Source organism: Euleptes europaea, chromosome 19 (genome assembly GCF_029931775.1).
Source record: "Euleptes europaea isolate rEulEur1 chromosome 19, rEulEur1.hap1, whole genome shotgun sequence".
Classification (NCBI taxonomy): Eukaryota; Metazoa; Chordata; class Lepidosauria; order Squamata; family Sphaerodactylidae; genus Euleptes; species Euleptes europaea.
In genome coordinates, this window is record NC_079330.1 from 22,235,153 (window position 1) to 22,254,483 (window position 19,331).

General features: G+C 46.5%; 1 protein-coding gene across 2 annotated transcripts in view; it reads right to left on the reverse strand.

Moving 5' to 3' along the window:
- Positions 1–19,331, reverse strand: part of CASTOR2 (cytosolic arginine sensor for mTORC1 subunit 2) — a 126,432-nt gene that overhangs the window by 28,215 nt on the left and 78,886 nt on the right. For both annotated transcript variants that reach the window (XM_056865587.1, XM_056865588.1), the window contains one exon: positions 994–1,064. In XM_056865587.1, coding sequence (XP_056721565.1) covers positions 994–1,064 — 71 coding nt within the window. The remainder of the gene's footprint in view (positions 1–993; positions 1,065–19,331) is intronic.

The window sequence follows — 19,331 nt, forward strand, 5'->3', positions numbered from 1 at the left end:
TTTCAACCTGTCTGGTTTGTTAAAATCCGGTTGACAGCGTGTTGTGCTGTTTGCAGATCCTCGCAACTGTTTGTTGTTCTGTTAGCTGCGCTGAGGTCAAGGAGATAAGGCAGGATATAAATATCTTAAACAGAAACAATCATGATTTGCTCCTAGCCAAATATTCCATGAAGGCTGGAATGCAACTCTGGAGGGGGGGGGAGCTGCTTCTCTTTATGTATTTCATTCTGGTGTCATTTGTCAGCCATAAGTGAGAATCATATGCTCATAGGGTTGCCAACCTCCAGGTGGCACCTGGAGATCTCCTGCTATTACAGCTGATCTCCAGGCAACCAAGGTCTGTTCCCCTGGAGAAAATGGATACTTTGGAGGATGGCCTGCATTATACCCTGCTGAGGTCCCTTCCCTTCTTGAACCCGTTTTCGCCTCCAAAATCTCCAAGTATTTCCAAGCCCTGAACTGGCAACCCTATTTGTCTCACAGCCAAGCAGGTTGACTCCAAGCTTTCCTTCAAGTGAGTAGAGAAGGCTACTCTTGCCTTTTCTGCACCCCTCTAGGTTTGCCTAGTAATAGGGTTGCCAACCCCCAGGTGGTGGGTGAAGAGCTCTCGCTATTACAACTGATCTCCAGGTGACAGAGATCAGTTCACCTGGAGAAAATGGCCGCTTTGGAAGGTGGACTATGGCATTACACCTCATTGAAGCCCCTCCCTTCCCCAAACCCTGCCCTCTTCAGGCGCCACCCCCAAAATATCCAGATATTTCCCAACCTGGAGCTAGCACCCTACCTAGTAGTTGGGCTGGCCCTGCCTCCTGGCTTTTGTTATAAAATAAGAGTGTTTGTTTAGCACAGGTATAGACTTTGTGGGTGTCAACTGTGTTTTGTAGCTTCTTCAAGTGAAAGAGTATGAATTGTAGAATATGGCCCAATGGGTTGTGAAAATGTTGATTAAAGTAACCATCTAAGGAACCATTGGCATCTTCCAGAACTCACCCAGGAAGCCTTCTTCATCCACAATGATTGTGTAGTCCTCGGGTGTCTCCGTCAGGCTGAAAAACTTGCACCTATACAGCAGGGGTGGAGAGAAAGCATCATTTTAGTCATTAATCTAAAGGCAGGCTGATGAGGCTTCAAAACTCACTTGCACACAGAGGTTTTCCTAACCAGGTCCTACAGTCCGCCCGATGGAGGGCTGATTCTTACCCGCACTCTGCACTTTTTGATAAGAAAACATCAGATAGGTCCAATAGGATTTTCTGCTCCTTATTGTTTAATCGTCATTTGTTTGCCGTACAAAAAAATATCAAAAAACAAACAAACAAACAAAAACGCTGGCACATTCTTGCTGGGACACCAGGCTGTTCTAATCCTCCCATTTTTTGTCTTTGCAGATATACCTCTTTAAGAGCTCGGTTAGTTAGATCCGATACGATCCCTACACACACACGTCCCACCACTGTTGGACATCTTCGCTGTGGTTCGTGTGCTGTCTGCGCCTTGAGTTTACCTGTCAAAGAGTTTAGTTCTCAATCTGGATTTAGGTTCAAACTCACCCATTTTTCCAACTGTACCACTGCCAGGGTAGTTTACGTTATCACCTGTTCTTGTTCTCTTTTATATATAGGCTGCACTATGAGACCTATAAAGTTAAGGATTGGGGAGCATAGATCACGCATTAGGGCTAGGACCCCAGAAGCCCCCCTTGTTAGCCATTTTGTTGCCAAAAAACATACATAAAATGATCTAAGGTTTTTTGTCATATGGGTATACAAGGACCAACTGTAGTATCATAACGATGCACAAAAGATTCTATTGCAGAAGGAGACAACGTTCATCCACCTCTTTGATACGTTGGCCCCCAAAGGCTTGAATACCGAATCAGACCTGTCATGCTTTATTTAATACTCCGCCCCTAAAACCTCTCCCCGGTTGCCAAGAGGGAGCTGGCAACCCTACTACAGTGTCATTCACTGCAACCATTGTCAGCCCAAACTGGCAACGATTTGTCAATCCAGATGTCATGTAAAACCACAGTTAAGCTTCCTGAACCATCGTTGGGTGTGAGGTGTGAGCTCAGCCAGCGTTACCTGGTCGGGCTAGCAATTGGAGTGGCAAAAAATATGTATTTGTTTTACAAAGCCCACTCACCTTTTAAATCAAGAAATAGCTCCTCTGCATTCATGTCCCCCCACAACAAACTGCAAAAACATAAGAAAAGCCCTGCTGGACCAGACCAAGGCCCATCAAGTCCAGCAGTCTGTTCACACAGTGGCCAACCAGGTGCCTCTAGGAAGCTCACAAACAAGATGACTGCAGTAGCAGCATCCTGCCTGTGTTCCACAGCACCTAAGATAATAGGCATGATCGGATACTGGAGAGAATAGGTATGCATCATGATTACTGTTCATTTTTACTAGCCATGGCTAGCCCTATCCTTAGGGTTGCCAGGTCTCTCTTCGCCACCGGCGGGAGGTTTTTGGGGTAGAGCCTGAGGAGGGCAGGGTTTGGGGAGGGGAGGGACTTCAATGCCATAGAGTCCAATTGCCAAAGTGGCCATTTTCTCCAGGCGATCTCTATCAGCTGGAGATCCGTTGTAATAGCAGGAGATCTTCAGCCAGTACCTGGAGGTTGGCAACCCTACCTATCTTCCATGAACATGTCCACTCCCCTCTTAAAGCCTTCCAAGTTGGAAGCCATCACCACATCCTGGGGCAGGGAGTTCCACAGTTTAACTATGTGTTAACTCCTCCCTTGCTCTTTCCAACTGCATTTCTCCCTCCAAATACTTTCCGTTAAGAGAGATCGTTTACATCTATCAAGTGTTCATAACAACAGGGAGTAGGCTCCGTACAGTCATTTCCCCCCAGTTCCTCAGAGAGATGACTGAGGAATGTTTCTCTCGAAGTGCCACTTTGGATCTTGCTCAGACAAAAATAATAAAATCAGCTGCAAAAACCCCACCCCTACGAGCCCATTGTTAAGCATAGTGCATTTTCTACAAGCAGCAAATGGATTGCTATGCTTGTTCACAACACATTTTAATAGATGGCCCAATGGTAGCAGAACTGGTTGCCACACACATTTCCCAGACTTGAATTGTTTAGGTCGTATTCATCATCAGCAACATTTACATTTATTCTCAGAGCAGCTGCTTCTGGAATTTGCTCTCCTGCAGTTTGGAGTATGAACTTCAGCTGCTCAGAAAGCCTTATAAACTGAGACAATCCTCCCAGCTGAACATAAGAAAAGCCCTGCTGGATCAGACCGAGGCCCATCAAGTCCAGCAGTCTGTTCACACAGCAGCCAACCGGGTGCCTCTAGGAAGCCCACAAACAAGACGGCTGCAGCAGCACCCTCCTGCCTGGGTTCCACAGCACCTAATATAATAGGCATGCTCCTCTGATCCTGGAGAGAACAGGTATGCATCATGACTAGTATCCATTTTAACTAGTAGCCATGAATACCCCTCTCCTCCATGAACATGTCCACTCCCCTCTTAAAGCCATCCAAGTTGGCAGCCATCACCACATCCTGGGGCAGGGAGTTCCACAATTTAACTATGCGTTGTGTGAAAAAATACTTCCTTTTATCTGTTTTGAATCTGTCACCCTCCAGCTTCAGCAGATGACCCTGCATTCTAGTATTATGAGAGAGGGAGAAAAGCTTCTCCCTGTCCACTCTCTCCAAACCATAAATAATTTTATAGACCTCTATCATGTCTCCCCTTTGCAGCCTTCGTTCCAAGCTAAACAGCTGGCAAACTCTTCTTCAGCTTCAATGGTAAATCCAATTCACAGAAGGATTCCTCTTCCCCTTTAGACCCTACCCCACTCCCTCATCTTCCTCCTGCTTTTCTAACCCCCGCCCCCAACTTAGACATTCACTTATGGACTGACGTATTTCCCCATTGAGGCTTGAAGTTAATTTTTCTGCTTCCTGAATATATATTTGGGATTCCCCTACAGCTGCAACCTGAAATTCCATGAAACAACAAAAAGAAGAAGATAAGAGTTGGTTTTTTATATGCCAACTTTCTCTACCACATAAGGGAGAATCCAACTGCCTTACAATCATCCTCCCCTTTTCTCTCCACAACAGATACCCTGTGAAGTAGGTGGGGCTGAGAGAGCTCTAAGAGACCTGTGACTAGCCCAAGGTCACCCAGCTGGCTTCATGTGTAGGAGTGGGGAAACCAACCCGGTTCACCAGATTAGTACCCGCTGCTCATGTGGAGGAGTGGGGAATCAAACCTGGTTCTCCAGATTAAAATCCACCGCTCCAAATTACCGCTCTCAACCACTACACCACGCTGGCTCTCACAAGAAAGAGGTGGAAGACCCTTTGGCAAAATAACAATAATTTTAATTGATATTTGAATCAGTTTTTAATTGATGCAAGCCTCTTTGGGAGCCAACTGAAGGGAGGGGCTGAACAGCAGGGTAAACATGCAACGAATAAAGTGCAAACCAGATCAGAGACGCAAAAGCATCCTAGTCTGAATAAAAAGCACCCTGTTGCAAATAAGGCCACTGGAGAGCTTCTGCTGCAACGAAAGACAAGGCCACGCTTCATGTACTATGGCGGGGGCTGAATGTGACTGAGCTTCAAGGGATGTCTTGTTGAAAAAGAAACGCAAGCACATTTTTTCCTCCAATACACTTCCGGCAAATATTTGTATTTGATTTCTCTCTCACACTTCATGCTTTTAGGCTTACAACTCTTAAACAAACAAACAAACAAACATGGGTGCACCGTAATTACGGGTGTCGACATCCGGAAGAAAAAAAGCATCCTGCCCCCGTAACAGAGGCTTAATAGGTAGGGTTGCCAAACCCAGGTGGCACCTGGAGATCTCCCGCTACTACAACTAATCTCCAGGTGACAGAGATCAGTTCCCCTGGAGAAAACGGCTGCTTTGGAGGATGGATTATATGGCATTATTTCCTGCAGAGGCCCCTCCCCTCCACCGGCTCCACCCTCAAAATCTCCAGGTATTTCCCAACTAGGGTTGCCAACCTCCAGGTAGTAGCTAGAGATCTCCTGGGATTACATCTTATCTCCAGCCGATAGATCTCCAGAGATCACTTCCCCTGGAGAAAATGGCTGCTTTGGCAATTTGACTCTATGGCATTGAAGTCCCTCCTCTCCCCAAACCCCGCCCACCTCAGGCTCCACCCCAAAAATCTCCAGGTATTTCCCAACCCAGAGCTGGCAACCTTATAAACAGGATATCATTTACTAGGTGATGTTCTTGATCTCCATGCCATAACAAGCTTCAACTGCCCACTTCCATACTTAGGGTTGCCAGGTCCCTCTTTGCAACCAGCAGGAGGTTTTTGGGGTAGAGCCTGAGGAGGGCGGGGCTTGGGGAGGGGAGGGACTTCAATGCTATAGAGTCCAATTGCCAAAGCAGCCATTTTCTCCAGGTGCACTGATCTCTATTGGCTGGAGATCAGTTGTAATAGCGGGAGATCTCCAGCTAGTACTTGGTGGCTGGCAACCCTATCCATACCTTAAGCCTCTATAAAGGAAACAGGACATTTTTTCTCCAGACTGTGGTCAACCATAACCACAATACGAGTGCCAAGGTGTCTATTTTACCACAATTGCAGGGGCTTCTGAACATGGGCAACCATCAGAAAGCTCGACACTTAAAAGATGGCAGGTTAGGGTTGCCAGCTCCAGGTTGGGAAATACCTGGAGATTTTTGGGGCAGAGACTGAGGAGGGTGGGGTTTGGGGAAGGGAGGGACTTCAGTGCCATAGAGTCCAATTGCTAAAGCGGCCCTTTTCTCCAGGTGAACTGATCTCAATCGGCTAGAGATCAGCTGTAATAGTGGGAGATCTCCAGCTACTACCTGGAGGTTGGAAAGAACAGAAAGAACAAAGATACCGCTGTGCATGTACCATAAGGGTTTGGAAATCAGCACAGGAGCGAATAAGTATTACACAGTGCAAATATTTATATACATTGCTACAGTTTATAACATGGAGTCACAACTAACCACATACTAAATATAACAATCACAACAAACTATCCTACTATATACAATGTTACAACAACTTGGCTGGAACAAACCAGACAAAAGATTCAGTATCTGAATGAGTCTATATCACAAAGGGAAATTCTTGTATCCTTCAGACTTTAGGATTGTTTCAGACGTTCTAGAAACGATGTCATCGTGAGAAAATGCCGAAGATTATAGAGGGGACCTGGAAGTTGGTAACCCTATGGCAGGACCATTTTGTACACTGCTTTTCCCTGGCAAGTGTGTACAAAAAAAAAACCACACGGGAAGCCATCTCCAACCAGCCAATTTGGACCCAGCTCCACCGAAGTGAGACAGTCACCATTCCTCCCCCAACCCACCCAGTTCTGCTGTTTTCAATTTGTTACCATGAGTAAAGACTTCTGTATTCATTCCAACCCAAGTGGGGCTTGGCTAACGCTCACAAACAAATAGGAAGAAGTGAATCATACGTGAACTCTGGATGCTCACCTCAGCTATGGAACAACTGAGAAGAACCCAAACGAAGGACTGAATGTTTCAGAAGAAGAAGAAGAGTTGGTTTTTATATGCCGACTTTCTCTGCCACTTAAGGGAGAATCAAACCGGCTTACAATCCTCTTCCCCTCCCCACAACAGACACCCTGTGAAGTAGGTGGGGCTGTGAGAGCTCTAAGAGAGCTGTGACTAGCCCAAGGTCACCCAGCTTGCTTCGTGTGTAGGAGTGGGGAAACAAATCCAGTTCACCAGATTAGCCTCCGCCACTCATGTGGAGGAGGGGGGAATCAAACCCGGTTCTCCAGATCAGACTCCACCGCTCCAAACCACTGCTCTTAACCACTACACCACACTGGCTCTTCAGAGCTCATATAGGGCTAACACACGAGCTCGGCTTTCAGGTGAGCAGACTTCTGGACTTGTTTCACAGATGAGAAAACTCGGGAGTTAATAATTATGGACCAACTTTTGGAACACGTTTGAACTAGAGACACTGACCGTGTGTGAGCAGCGGAGTTCAGAGTTAAGGACCCCTATTCAAAAAGCTTGAGTCTTTTTTTTTTTAAGTCCCATACAGACCTCATCAAATAGGGTTTCCAACTTTTGAGCTGGGCCTGGAGGTTTCGCAGAATTACAACTGATCAAGCAGGACATTTTTTCTCCTGACTGTGGTCAACCATAAGCATAATACGAGTGCCAAGTTGTCTATTTTATCACAATTGCAGGGGCTTCTGAACTAGGGTTGCCAACCTCCAGCTACTAGCTGGAGATCTGCTATTACAACTGATCTCCAGCCGATAGAGCTCAGTTCACCTGGAAAAAATGGCCGCTTTGGCAATTGGACTTTATGGCATTGAAGTCCCTCCACTCCCTCCTCAGGCTCTGCCCCAAAAACTTCCCATTGGTGGCAAAGAGGACCTGGCAACCCTATTGATTGGGGTATTTAAGAATCTGCCAAATAATTCATAGAATCATAGAGTTGGAAGGGACCACCAGGGCCATCTAGTCCAACCCCCTGCACAATGCAGGAATTTCACAACTACCTTCCCCTCCCCACACCCCAGTGACCCCTACTCCATGCCCAGAAGATGGCCAAGATGCCTTCCCTCTCATGAACAGCCTAAGGTCATAGAATCAGCATTGCTGAAAGATGGCCATCTAGCCTCTTCTTAAAAACCTCCAGGGAAGGAGAGCTTACCACCTCCCCAGGAAGCCTGTTCCACTGAGGAACCGCTCTAACTGTTAGAAAATTCTTCCTAATGTCTTGACGGAAACTCTTTTGATTTAATTTCAACCCGTTGGCTCTGGTCTGACCTTCTGGGGCAACAGAAAACAATTCGGCACCCTCCTCTATATGACAGCCCTTCAAGTACTTGAAGATGTTTATCTTATCCCCTCTCAGTCTTCTCTTCTTCAGGCTAAACATATCCAGCTCCTTCAACCTTTCCTCATAGGACTTGGTCTCCAGACCCCTCACCATGTTTGTTGCCCTCCTCTGGACACGTTCCAGCTTGTCTACATCTTTCTTAAATTGTGGTGCCCAAAATTGAACCCAATGCTCTAGGGGAGGTCTAACCAGAGCAGAGTAAAGCGATACCATTGAGGGGTAAGGCATTATGTCCAGCCAAGAAGAAAAGTCTTCGAAAGGTTGGAATGGTTAAAAATTCAAGATGATCTGGGAGCCCCAGAAAATATGGGGTGCTCTATCCCCAAAAGGAGGGCATGCAATCCATTTTCATACCCAGGTTTAAAATTGCTCTCTAGACTACAGAGATCAGTTCCCCTGGAGGAAACGGCAGCTTTGAAGGGTGGACTCTACAGCATCACAATCCTGCTGAGTTCTCTCCCTTCCCAGAGTGGCAAACTCCTGCCTAGCTAACCCCTGGAGACTTGGGGCAGTGCCTGTGGAGAGGGGGCTTTTGGAGAGGGATTTCACCTAGAATTTATGGTGCCCCATAGAGTTTGCCCCCTGAAGCAGCCATTTTCTCCAGGGGAACTGATCTCCGTAGTCTGGCAAACCGTCGTAATTTGGAGAGAATGCCCGGCCCCACCTGGAGGTTGGCAACCCTAACTTCCACCCATAGAAAAGCACACTGGAGAGCAACTGCAATTCAACATCTCTACAAAGCATCTGATTTTGTGCTCTGCCTCCACACACCACCCCTTTCTTGTAGGCCTTGGATGTCAAGCGAACAAAATCAATGAGCCGCAGAAGAATCTCTTTCCTCTGTGCACATTTAATGGCGCTTGCCCCCAAGTTGGCGGGACACGCAGACTGCAAATCGAAAGAGAGAAAGGAATGAAACCCAAGTCAGTCCAAGCCTAACTGAATGTTTGAGAAGATTCCAAACCCCCCACCGACATCCAAAACTACACAGTTCAAAAAGTTAAATAGACTGAAGCTCACAATAATGTCGCTGGGATCATATGGAGTCTGCAGGCAAATGCCACAGATCTATGCTCCAGATCTGCCCCAGACACATGCTGCCTGCCCTTCCCTTAACCTGTCATATTCCTGTGTTAGTTCTCACCCTCTCTAATTATATTAGGCCCTGTACGGAAAAAGCAGAGAGAGGTTGTTTTTTTCTTGCCCTTCTTCCATACCAAACGTACCGGTCTCGTCAATTCCGGGTGGGAAAAGAAAGGAAGGCACTCGTTCGCATAATCCACTATTTAGCTGTGGAACTCACTGCCACAAGATGTAGCGATGACCACATCGAAAGGGCAACAGGCAAACACGGAGCAAGAGAGGTCTATCAATAGCTGTTAGTTGCTAAATAGAACCTCCATGTTCAGTAGAAGTAGCAGTACACCACAAGGAGAGCAATCTAGTGCAGGTCTACTCAGAGTCCTATTCAGGTCTATTCAATGGGGTTAATTCCTGAGAAACTGTTTTTTAGGAATGGGGATGGTTAAACACCTACCAGTTCAGTTTATATCCTGTTTGCTGGCTGGGAACAGGGAGCCAGTTTTTTCGATTATTGGTTTGACTGTTTGTTGATTTGATTGCAGCAGTTCGACAGGTTGCTTTGCTGCATTCCTTCCTAACTGTGCAGAAGAGTGCAACTGACTTTCAGCGCATGAGCGTTCTAGAGGGTTACCAACCTCCAGGTGGTGGCTGGAGGTCTCCCGCTATTTCAACTGATCTCCAGGCGATAGAAATCAGTTCCCCTGGAGAAAATGGCCGCTTTGGCAACTGGATTCTATGGCATTGAAGTCCCTCCCCTCTCCAACCCCACCCTCCTCAGACTCCACCCCCAAAATCTCCAGGTATTTCCCAACCCAGAGCTGGCAACCCTAGGGTTCTGACACAGCCTGAGTTCTATTACCTGCAGTCCTCGCTGTATAACTGCAATATGCAATATGCCTCTGTACACCAACTGATGGGGACAGAGGAACCAGTTACTTTCATGCCCTGCCTTTGGTTTTCCTGGATAGGGTTGCCAGCTCCAGGTTGGGAAATACCTGGAGAATTTGGGGACAAAGCCTGAGGCGTTTGAGGAGGGGAGGGACTTCACTGGGGTATAATGCCATAGACTTCCCCTTCCAAAGTGGCCATTTTCTCCAGGGGAACTGATCTCTGTTGCCTGTAATCCCAGGAGATCCCAGGAGCCACCACCTGGAGTTTAGCAATCCTGTTCCTGGGGCATCTGGCTGGATGCTGAAGGAAACAGGATGCGGGACTCAATGGACCTTTGATCAGCTCCAGTTTCTGTTCTTACTGGCCACGATGAATAGGATTAGAACCTCCATGGGCAGAGCCAGTATACCTCTGAGGAAGCAATTGTAGGGACAAGCAACAGGGGACGCCTAGCCCCTTCAATTCCCTGCTTGAGAGGCATTGCTTCCTGCAGGTCGCAGAGCAAAACAGAACGCCGGGCCTTTGGTCCAACTCAGCAGAACACTTTGTGAGTGGACTATTTTGTCAAATGTGGTGAAGGAGGGGAGGAGAGGAGGGTGTTGTGGCTAAGCAACAGCCACCCAGTCACTGTCACTCAGCCCTCCAGGGCAGACAGCAGTGGAAAGTATTTCCCTTTTTTAAAAAATGGAAAAATAGTTCCATTGAAATGTTTTCCCATCCCAGCCCGAATAGGGTTGCCAGGTCCCTCTTCACCACCGGTGGGAGGTTTTTGGGGCGGAGCCTGAGGAGGGTGGGGTTTGGGGAGGGGCTTCAATGCCATAGAGTCCAGTTGCCAAAGCGGCCATTATCTCCAGGGCAACTGATCTCTATCGGCTGGAGATCAGTTGTGATAGCAGGAGATCTCCAGCTAGTACCTGGAGGATGGCAACCCTAAGCCCGAATCTGTTGGGACACCATGCTTGCTGGCTCACTGGACTTTGGAAACAATTACCTCTAAGCACCCCCCCCCACTTAAGAGCTGACCCTTTGTCTTCCCCTTAATGGTCCTGTTTTTCTGCAGAAAGCAAAGAACAGACTGTGCAATGTGTCTTTTCTCTCTCTCTCTCTTGTTCCTTTTTGCCCGAGCCCAGAATAAACTTATTTATGGCACCGGTTCTCGGGTCAATATGTACGGAGCTTTGGGCAAATGAAATCTTCAGAAGAGGTTAAATGCACATTGGGGATCGAACTGGGAGGAGGGCAGACAAGGGTTATTATGAAGCTGGTTAAATATGTACTTTGCTTTGCGCGCTTCTAGCCCAGGAGAATAATCACCCGTAACACACAACCCCACGCAAAGGCATTTCAAGATCTTTGTGGGAGACACAGGGAGGGTGGGTCAGGAATCTTGCTTCACGGTTACTCTGCCCTGCTCCATAACCTTAAGGAAAACACCTCTTTTCCAACTTTTATGTTATGATGAAATCCTAAAAAAAAAAGGAGGATGTGCCAGAAAAGACAAAGGAAGTATATCAATGACGTATCAAGGACAATCAGTGTGTGTAGTGGTTAGAGTGTCGGGCTTGGATCTGGGGGAACCTGGTTTGAGTCCCCACTCTGCCAAGGTCACATATGCTGGGAGTCCTTGGGCCAGTCACGCACTCTCAGTAGGGTTGCCAGGTCCCTCTTAGCCAGCAGCAGGAGGTTTTGGGGGCAGAGCCTGAGGAAGGTGGGGTTTGGGGAGGGGAGGGACTTCAATATCATAGAGTCCAATTGCCAAAGCAGCCATTTTCTCCAGGTGAACTGATCTTTATCAGCTGGAGATCAGTCATAATAGCAGGAGATCTTCAGCTACTACCTGAAGGCTGTGTAAAAGTACTGATGACATTAAGCTGAAGAAAAAAATCAAATTCAACTGTGGTCGACAACGTCGTGCCATTTATTCTGACATTGTCGTCCACAGTTGAATTTGAAGAATTCTTCTTTTGCCTTGCATATAGACTGTTGCCTGGTTAACTGGAGATTGCTGTTATGCTTGTGATAACTATACTGTAAATAACTATATTTGTATATAATTTGTGTGTATTTTTGCACTTTGTGGTTGTCTTATTGTTAGCACTTTGTTAATGAATTGTTGAATACAGTGAGTTGTACTGATTTTTTTCTTCAACTACCTGAAGGCTGGCAACCCTAACTCTCAGCCTAACCTACCTCACAAAGTTGTTTAAGATAAAATAGAAGAGAGAATTATGTAAGCTGCCTTGACTCTCTATATGGAGAAAGGTGGGGTATAAATGAGGTAAACAAATAAACAGGGAGTGAACATTCAATGACATTCCTTTCCCATCACAGCTAGGCCCTCCATGTTCAAAGGCAATCTACCTTGGAAGACCAGCTGCTGAGGACATCCATCAGAGAAGTTCTTTTTGCCTTGCTTGTGGTCTTTGTGAAAACATCTATTTGACCACTGGGAAATCCCAGTAGGGCTCTTTTTATGAGCTGTGACAGGTGTGGAACCTCCATGTACAGAGGCAGTATACCTCTGAATATCGGTTTTGGAGGGATATATCATCAAAGAGGGCTGTTGCTTTAATGCCTTCCTGGTGGGCTTCCCAAGGCATCATGGAAAAAGGATGATGGACTAGATAGACGGTTGGGTCTGATCCAGCTGGTTCTAACTCAATCCAATATGTTCTGTGCCCACACAGTTCATTGCCTGCCGCCTCTAACTGCTTGACAAGTGACACATTTATTTTCAGACAGGCTCTAGCTTGTAGCAAGGACATGAGCAATGCAGGCCAAAGAGGAGACAGTTTGTGGCAAGGAGACAGACGTTTTCAGAAATGCATGCCTTTTTTAAAAAACAAAAAAGCATTAAAAAGACAAACTCACATTTCCCCAACTCTCTAGGACAGCCTCAAGTCCGACATTGCAGCAAACCACGGTTTGAGCTTCCAGATTCAGTGACAAACCATGGTTTAGAGCTGCTGGCCTGCTCTTGTTTGTTTCGGAAGAGATGAAACTGCTTTAAATTGAATGAGACCATTGCTCTGTTTAGTTCAACGTTGTTTGCTAAGGTGGGCAGTGCCTCATCAGCATCTCGGGCAGAGAAAAGGGTTTCCCTACAGCTCGGATCTTTTATTTAGAGATGCCCAGGAATATAGCTAGGAACTTTTGCATGCAAAACCATAGGTCTACCCAGTTTGAAGCAAAGGTAAACCACAAACACACACACACATGAAGCTGCCTTATACCAAATCAGACCCTTGGTCCATCAAAGTCAGTATTGTCTACTCAGACAGGCAGCAGCTCTCCAGGGTCTCAGGCTGAGGTTTTTCACATCCCCTACTTGCCTAGTCCCTTTAACTGGAGATGCCAGGGATTAAACCTGGGACCTTCTGCATGCCAAGCAGATGCTCTACCACTGAGCCACAGCCCCACCCCATCTAGGATCCATCCATCTAGGCCAGTGGTTTTCACCCTTTCAGACCTAGAACATGCCTTCAACACCAGGTCCCTCTTCGCCACCGGTGGGAGATTTTGGGGGCGGAGCCTGAGGAGGACAGGGTTTGGAGAGGGGAGGGACTTCAATGCCACAGAATCCAATAGCTAATGTGGCCATTTTCTCCAGGGGAACGGATCTCTATCGGCTGGATATCAGTTGTAATAGCAGGAGATCTCCAGCTAGTACCTGGAGGTTCTGCAAAGAACCAGCACTGGTGGTTCACTGCCCAATATGCTGATATTCCAGTATACCTGCTGTATAAAGTTCAATAAGAATTTGTTATCTAAATAGTGATTTTTCAGTTAGTGTTTTTATATAACACTGTTGCTTTAACTGCATCAATACAATAACATTGGATACAAAAGTGACAGTAAAAAGTCCAATTCCTTAATAGGATACACAATTGTATCAATCTTCATTTATGCATATATTTGCTCATTGCACCATTGATGCCACTGGATTCCATAAGAAGATGGGCTTCCAGTATTTATACCATTTCACCTATTCAGGCTTCATCAATCCAAGAAATCCTTGGGTGGCTGCAGGACAGGGTGCTTTATCCAAACACAAGGAGTATACCACACTTATTCAAATGGATGTCATTGTGAGTTAGGATTGCCTGGTCCCTCTTTGCCACTGGCGGGAGATTTTTGGGGCAGAGCCTGATGAGGGCGGGGTTTGGGGAGGGGAGGGGCTTCAGTGCCATAGAGTTCAATTGCCAAAGCAGCCATTTTTCTCCAGGTGATCTGATCTCTATCGGCTGGAGATCAGTTGAATTAGTAGATCTCCTGCTACTACCTGGCAGTTGGCAACCCCACTGAGAGTCACCCTGGAAGTTGGCAACCCTACTTCAGTCACACAGTGAAGCTCTTTGTGAGGTGGTGGCAGCTGCTGCCAAAGCAACTTTTTTGAAATCTGCAGCCTATAAAATCTTCAACGGCCAGTTAGAAGCCTTGCTGGGAAAAGCCCTACCTGGCCCCACTCAGTTTCCAAAAGGTCCTTGACGGACACCAGGAAACGTGTTGGCAGGCTCCAGGGCGCCCACAGACACTGTGTTGTGGGACCCCCGGTGTAGGGCATCAAGCAATTGCTTTTGAGATACCCAACCAGTGCTTGATTATGCTTAAAGTACCAGACTAGGGCTTGGAAGACCTGGGTTCAAATCCCTACTAAACCATGAAGCTTGCTGGGTAACCGTGGGCCAATTCCTCCGTCTCAACCTAACCTGTTTCACAAGATTGTTGACATGATAACATGGAGGAAAGGAGAATCGTGTACTATTTGCTTAGCTTCTGAAGGCAAGGTGGAATGAAAATGTGTGTGTGCAGATTTCTCCGATTCCATTCCTTTATCATTCCAGAATTATTCCACTAGTCCATTAGTCCAGTTTATTTCAAAAACCAAGACCAGCATGGGGGGCATGCACAGTTTTCTGCAGCTTTCACATCACTTCCATCTCCCATTCACATGTGCACTGATAAAACACTGCAAAAAAGCAATCTTGATGCAACTGTAAGCAAGCAAGCAAGCAAGCAAGCAAAGCAAAGTATTTATTACGGTCCACAACCAGCAAATACAGCAAAAGTAAAAAAATGGGAACATTATAAAAATAATCATAGAACACATCAACCACGAACACACACAAGTGTAATGTATTTAACTGATTAACACTCCTTAATGAAAACTAAAACTAAAATCATTTCAAGGATTTAAAATCTATGTGTGTGTGTTAAGTGCCATGGGGACCCTATGAATCAATGTCCTACAAAATGTCCTATCTTTGACAGCCTTGCTCAGATCTTGCAAACTGAGGGCCGTGGCTTCCTTTATTGAGTCAATCCATCTCTTGTTGGGTCTTCCTCTTTTCCTGCTGCCCTCAGCTTTTGCTAGCATGACTGTTTTTTCCAGTGACTCTTGTCTTCTCATAATGTGACCAAAACACGATAGCCTCAGTTTAGTCATTTTAGCTTCTAGTGTCAGTTCAGGCTTGATTTGATCTAGAGCCCACTGATTTGTTTTTTTGGCCAGTCTTTAATTTAAGACCACTTCTCAGGTTTTTTTTTTTTAAAGGTTATAGACCCGGGCACAAAATCTGGCGACCCTTCATGTCGTTTGATGGTTTTTATCCAAGAGAAGATATTCAATTTTTATTTTATTAGATCTCCCTGGAAATCCTTCCAGCAATGGCCCAATGGTTTCAGCACGGATTTTGCGGTATAAAGCAAACTCCAACAATGTGTTCAGTTGATTCAATCTCTCTTTGTGGGCAATACCACTGCATTGACTTTATCTGCGTGGTATTTTATTGATGTTCTCCCCCTTTCTCAGAGGGCAACTACACGCAAAAGGAACCTTGATACGACCCCATCAAGAGTGCTTTTTTGCAGTGTTTTATCAATGTACATTGATAATGCAGAAGGGTGAAAGACAGAAATGAATGGAAATAATCTGAAGTGGCAAATAGAGCATGTAGAACACAACGTTTGTTATTTTTTTAAAAAAAAGGAACCAAGAAGAATTCCTACCACATCAGTAGGGTTGCCAGGTCCCTCTTTGCCACCGGCAGGAGATTTCTGGGGCGAAGCCTGAGGAGGGCGGGGTTTGGGGAGGGGCTTCAGTGCCATACTCAACAGCCAAAGCGGCCATTTTTCTCCAGGTGATCTGATCTCTATCGGCTGGAGATCAGTTGAATTAGCAGGAGATCTCCTGCTACTACCTGGCAGTTGGCAACCCTACACATCAGCTCTACACTGGAAACAAGATCACACAATTCAGAACTTGAGGAGAAATTCTGAGGAGGAGAATGTCAGAAGTATCCCCGACAGAATTGGTTCAAGGAATGCAGCGATCCGCAGGATATGGCCACTCAAAAGTTATTTTAGCAGGTCCAGTTGCAGTTGAGTCTAACTTTGTGAGAGCCAGAGAACAAAATGATAAACTGTCCAACGGGAGCTTTTCGCCAACTGGTTCCTGAAGAGCGACCCAAGTTATTGGAAGTGGGTAGCCGTGTTAGTCTGTTTGTAGTAGTCAAAAAGGGCAAGAGTCCAGTAGCTTTCGAAAGCTCCTACCCTACCAGAAAATATTTTTGTTAGTCTTTAAGGTGCTACTGGACTCTTGCCCAAGTTATTGGGTTAAAGAGTGCATTCCAATCGTGAGTGTGTCTAAGCGCTGGCTGACAATTCCCGGGAGAAGCCAAGGGGTCTGCCTCCAAATGGTCTACTCCAAGGCTGAGCTGTTGCCAAATCAAGAGTTTGCTTGCTTAATGTGTTCCCTACGCTAGCTTAACAGAATTCTGGGGGAAAGGCAGTCAGCAAGGAAAAACAAGCCCCGCCGCGCACAGTTCCATCAAACCAAACACTGTCACAACCATATACATCAAGAATCACCTATCCTTGTGAATAGGGTTGCCAACCTCCAGGTACTAGCTGGAGATCTCTTGCTATTACAACTGATCTCCAGCTGATAGAGATCAGTTCACCTGGAGAAAACGGCCGCTTTGGCAATTGGACTCTATGGCATTGAAGTCCCACCCCTCCCCCCTGAGGCTCCACCCCCAAAACCTCCCACCAGTAGCAAAGAGGGACCTGGCAACCGTACTTGTGAATCAGTGTGGTGTAGTGGCTAAAGTCCTGGACTAGGACTGACAAGACCAGAATTCAAATCCTCCCGTGGCCAGGAAGCTCATTGGGTGACCTTAAGCCTGTCATATTCACTTTTTCTGACCCACCTCACAGGGTTGTTGTAAGGATAAAGAGGGGGAGAGGAGAATGATAGATAGATCTGGTTTTGTCCATAGGCCCAGAAACTGACTGATTGGCATCAATTAATAGCCCATGTCACACAAAAAATAACATGAATTTAAGAACGATTGTTCGGATGCCTTAAGAAGACCACCCAAGTCTCCCTCTTAGCGAATTGTTGCCCAACCCCAGGCTATCTTTGCACTACTGTGACATCACAGCAGTTGAGCCAATGACAGCTGCTGTGGCAATTCTGCCCACAAAACCACAATGCAAGCATCTAATAATATCAAGAGAGGCCAGGAGGGGAGAAGGAGCAAAGGGTCTTAAATAGGGTTGCCAGGTCCCTCTTCGACACAGGCGGGAGGTTTTTGGGGCAGAGCCTGAGGAGGGTGGGGTTTGGGGAGGGGAGGGACTTCATTGCCATAGAGTCCAATTGCCAAAGCGGCTATTTTCTCCAGGGAAACTGATCTCTACCGGCTGGAGATCAGTTGCAACAGCAGGAGATCTCCAGCTAGTACCTGGAGGTTGGCAACACTAGTCTTAAAACAGGGATGCTAGTAGCAAGAGGAGCCTCAGTCTTAGCACTTTTCAATTTCAAGGAACTGAAGTCACATCGGAGGGAGTAGGGCTGCCAACCCCCAGGTACTAGCTGGAGATCTCTTGCTATTACAATTATCTCCAGCTGATAGAGATCGGTTCACCTGGAGAAAACAGCCACTTTGGCAATTGGACTCTATGGCACTGAAGTCCCTCCCCTCCCCAAACCCCGCCCTCCTCAGGCTCTGCCCCCAAAATCTCCAGGTATTTCCCATCCCGGAGCTGGCAACCCTAGGTGGGAGACAATCAGAGCAGACTTTCCTAGCTCAATGGACCAATGATCGGGTTCCATATAAAGCAGCTTCATGCGTTCCCAGCCATCTCTGAAGAGCTTTGGTTGGGAGGAGGTAAACAACGGCTTTGTGCCACAGAAGGCTGACAGACAGAGAGGCTCTCACAACTAGGCAGGACACAAACAAGGAGAAATAAAACTAAACCACATGTTACAATGCGCAAGCCGGGATGGGGTGCCAAGGCGCACAATCTAGACGGAGAAGGTGGGGGGAGGTCTAGAAGGGCGAAGAAAGAGTAGAGAATCAAGACCATGAAACTCCAGGTTGAGCAATCAGAATATGCTAGGCCAAAAAAATAGGGGAAAGTTAACTATTATTTTGTTTGCTTGACTTAATGGCCTGATTTATTAAAATTTATTAAAATACTTGCATGCCTCAAGCAGGGCCTGTTGCTGTAATTGTCTTGGGGTACATATATGTATTTTCTTTGTAACCAACGGGAGCTCAAAGCGGCTTACAATATGATTCACCCCTCTTCTGTATCATTCTCACAACAACCACCCTGTGAGGTAGGTCAGGCTGAGAGACAGAGAGTGGGCTGCCGACCCAAGCTCACCAAGCTATCTTCAATGGCAGAGTGTCAATGGCAGTGTCAATGGAGCCACAGAGGGACAAATTTTGGGAGCTGGGGGAGAGCGGCTTCATGTGCTGTGCAGTTATGCTAGGAACCTGAGAGTGACATTGCCGCAGTGGGCAACACTCCATGAATCTCCCCGATCACTATAGTTTTTACTATAGAGTTTTGGGAAAATCCTAGAGTGTCCCAAGAAGATGCCAGACCTTCAGCATTAGGGTTGCTAACCTCCAGGTACTAGCTGGATATCTCCTGCGATTACAACTGATCGCCAGCTGATAGGGATCAGTTCACTTGGAGAAAATGGCTGCTTTGGCCATTGGACTCTATGGCATTGAAGTCCCTCCCCTCCTCCCCTAAACCCAACCCTCCTCAGGCTCCCCCTCTAAAACCTCCCCCCGGTGGCGAAGAGGGACCTGGCAACCCTATTCAGCATACAAAGCAGATACTCAACCGCTGGGCCTGAGGGTCTCCCCATACCTGCATGAATGTGGAAGAATGTCTATCAATACCCTTGATGATCAGAAAATGAAAAATGCATCCTGAAACATTTATTGGGGGGAGATACGTGGAGCAGAAGTATTCCCCCCTGCTCTTTTAAATCTTTGTGAGCACATGGTTTATTTGAGGTGGGGAATAATATGAAAACTTTTTTTTTTTTAAAAATGCCATAATTCAAAATTCATCTGCATTACAGCCCTGGGTAGCTAATGTTACTTAGAGATGCACGCAGACCAGACACGACGGAGCCATCAGAACATTATAGCATCTGGA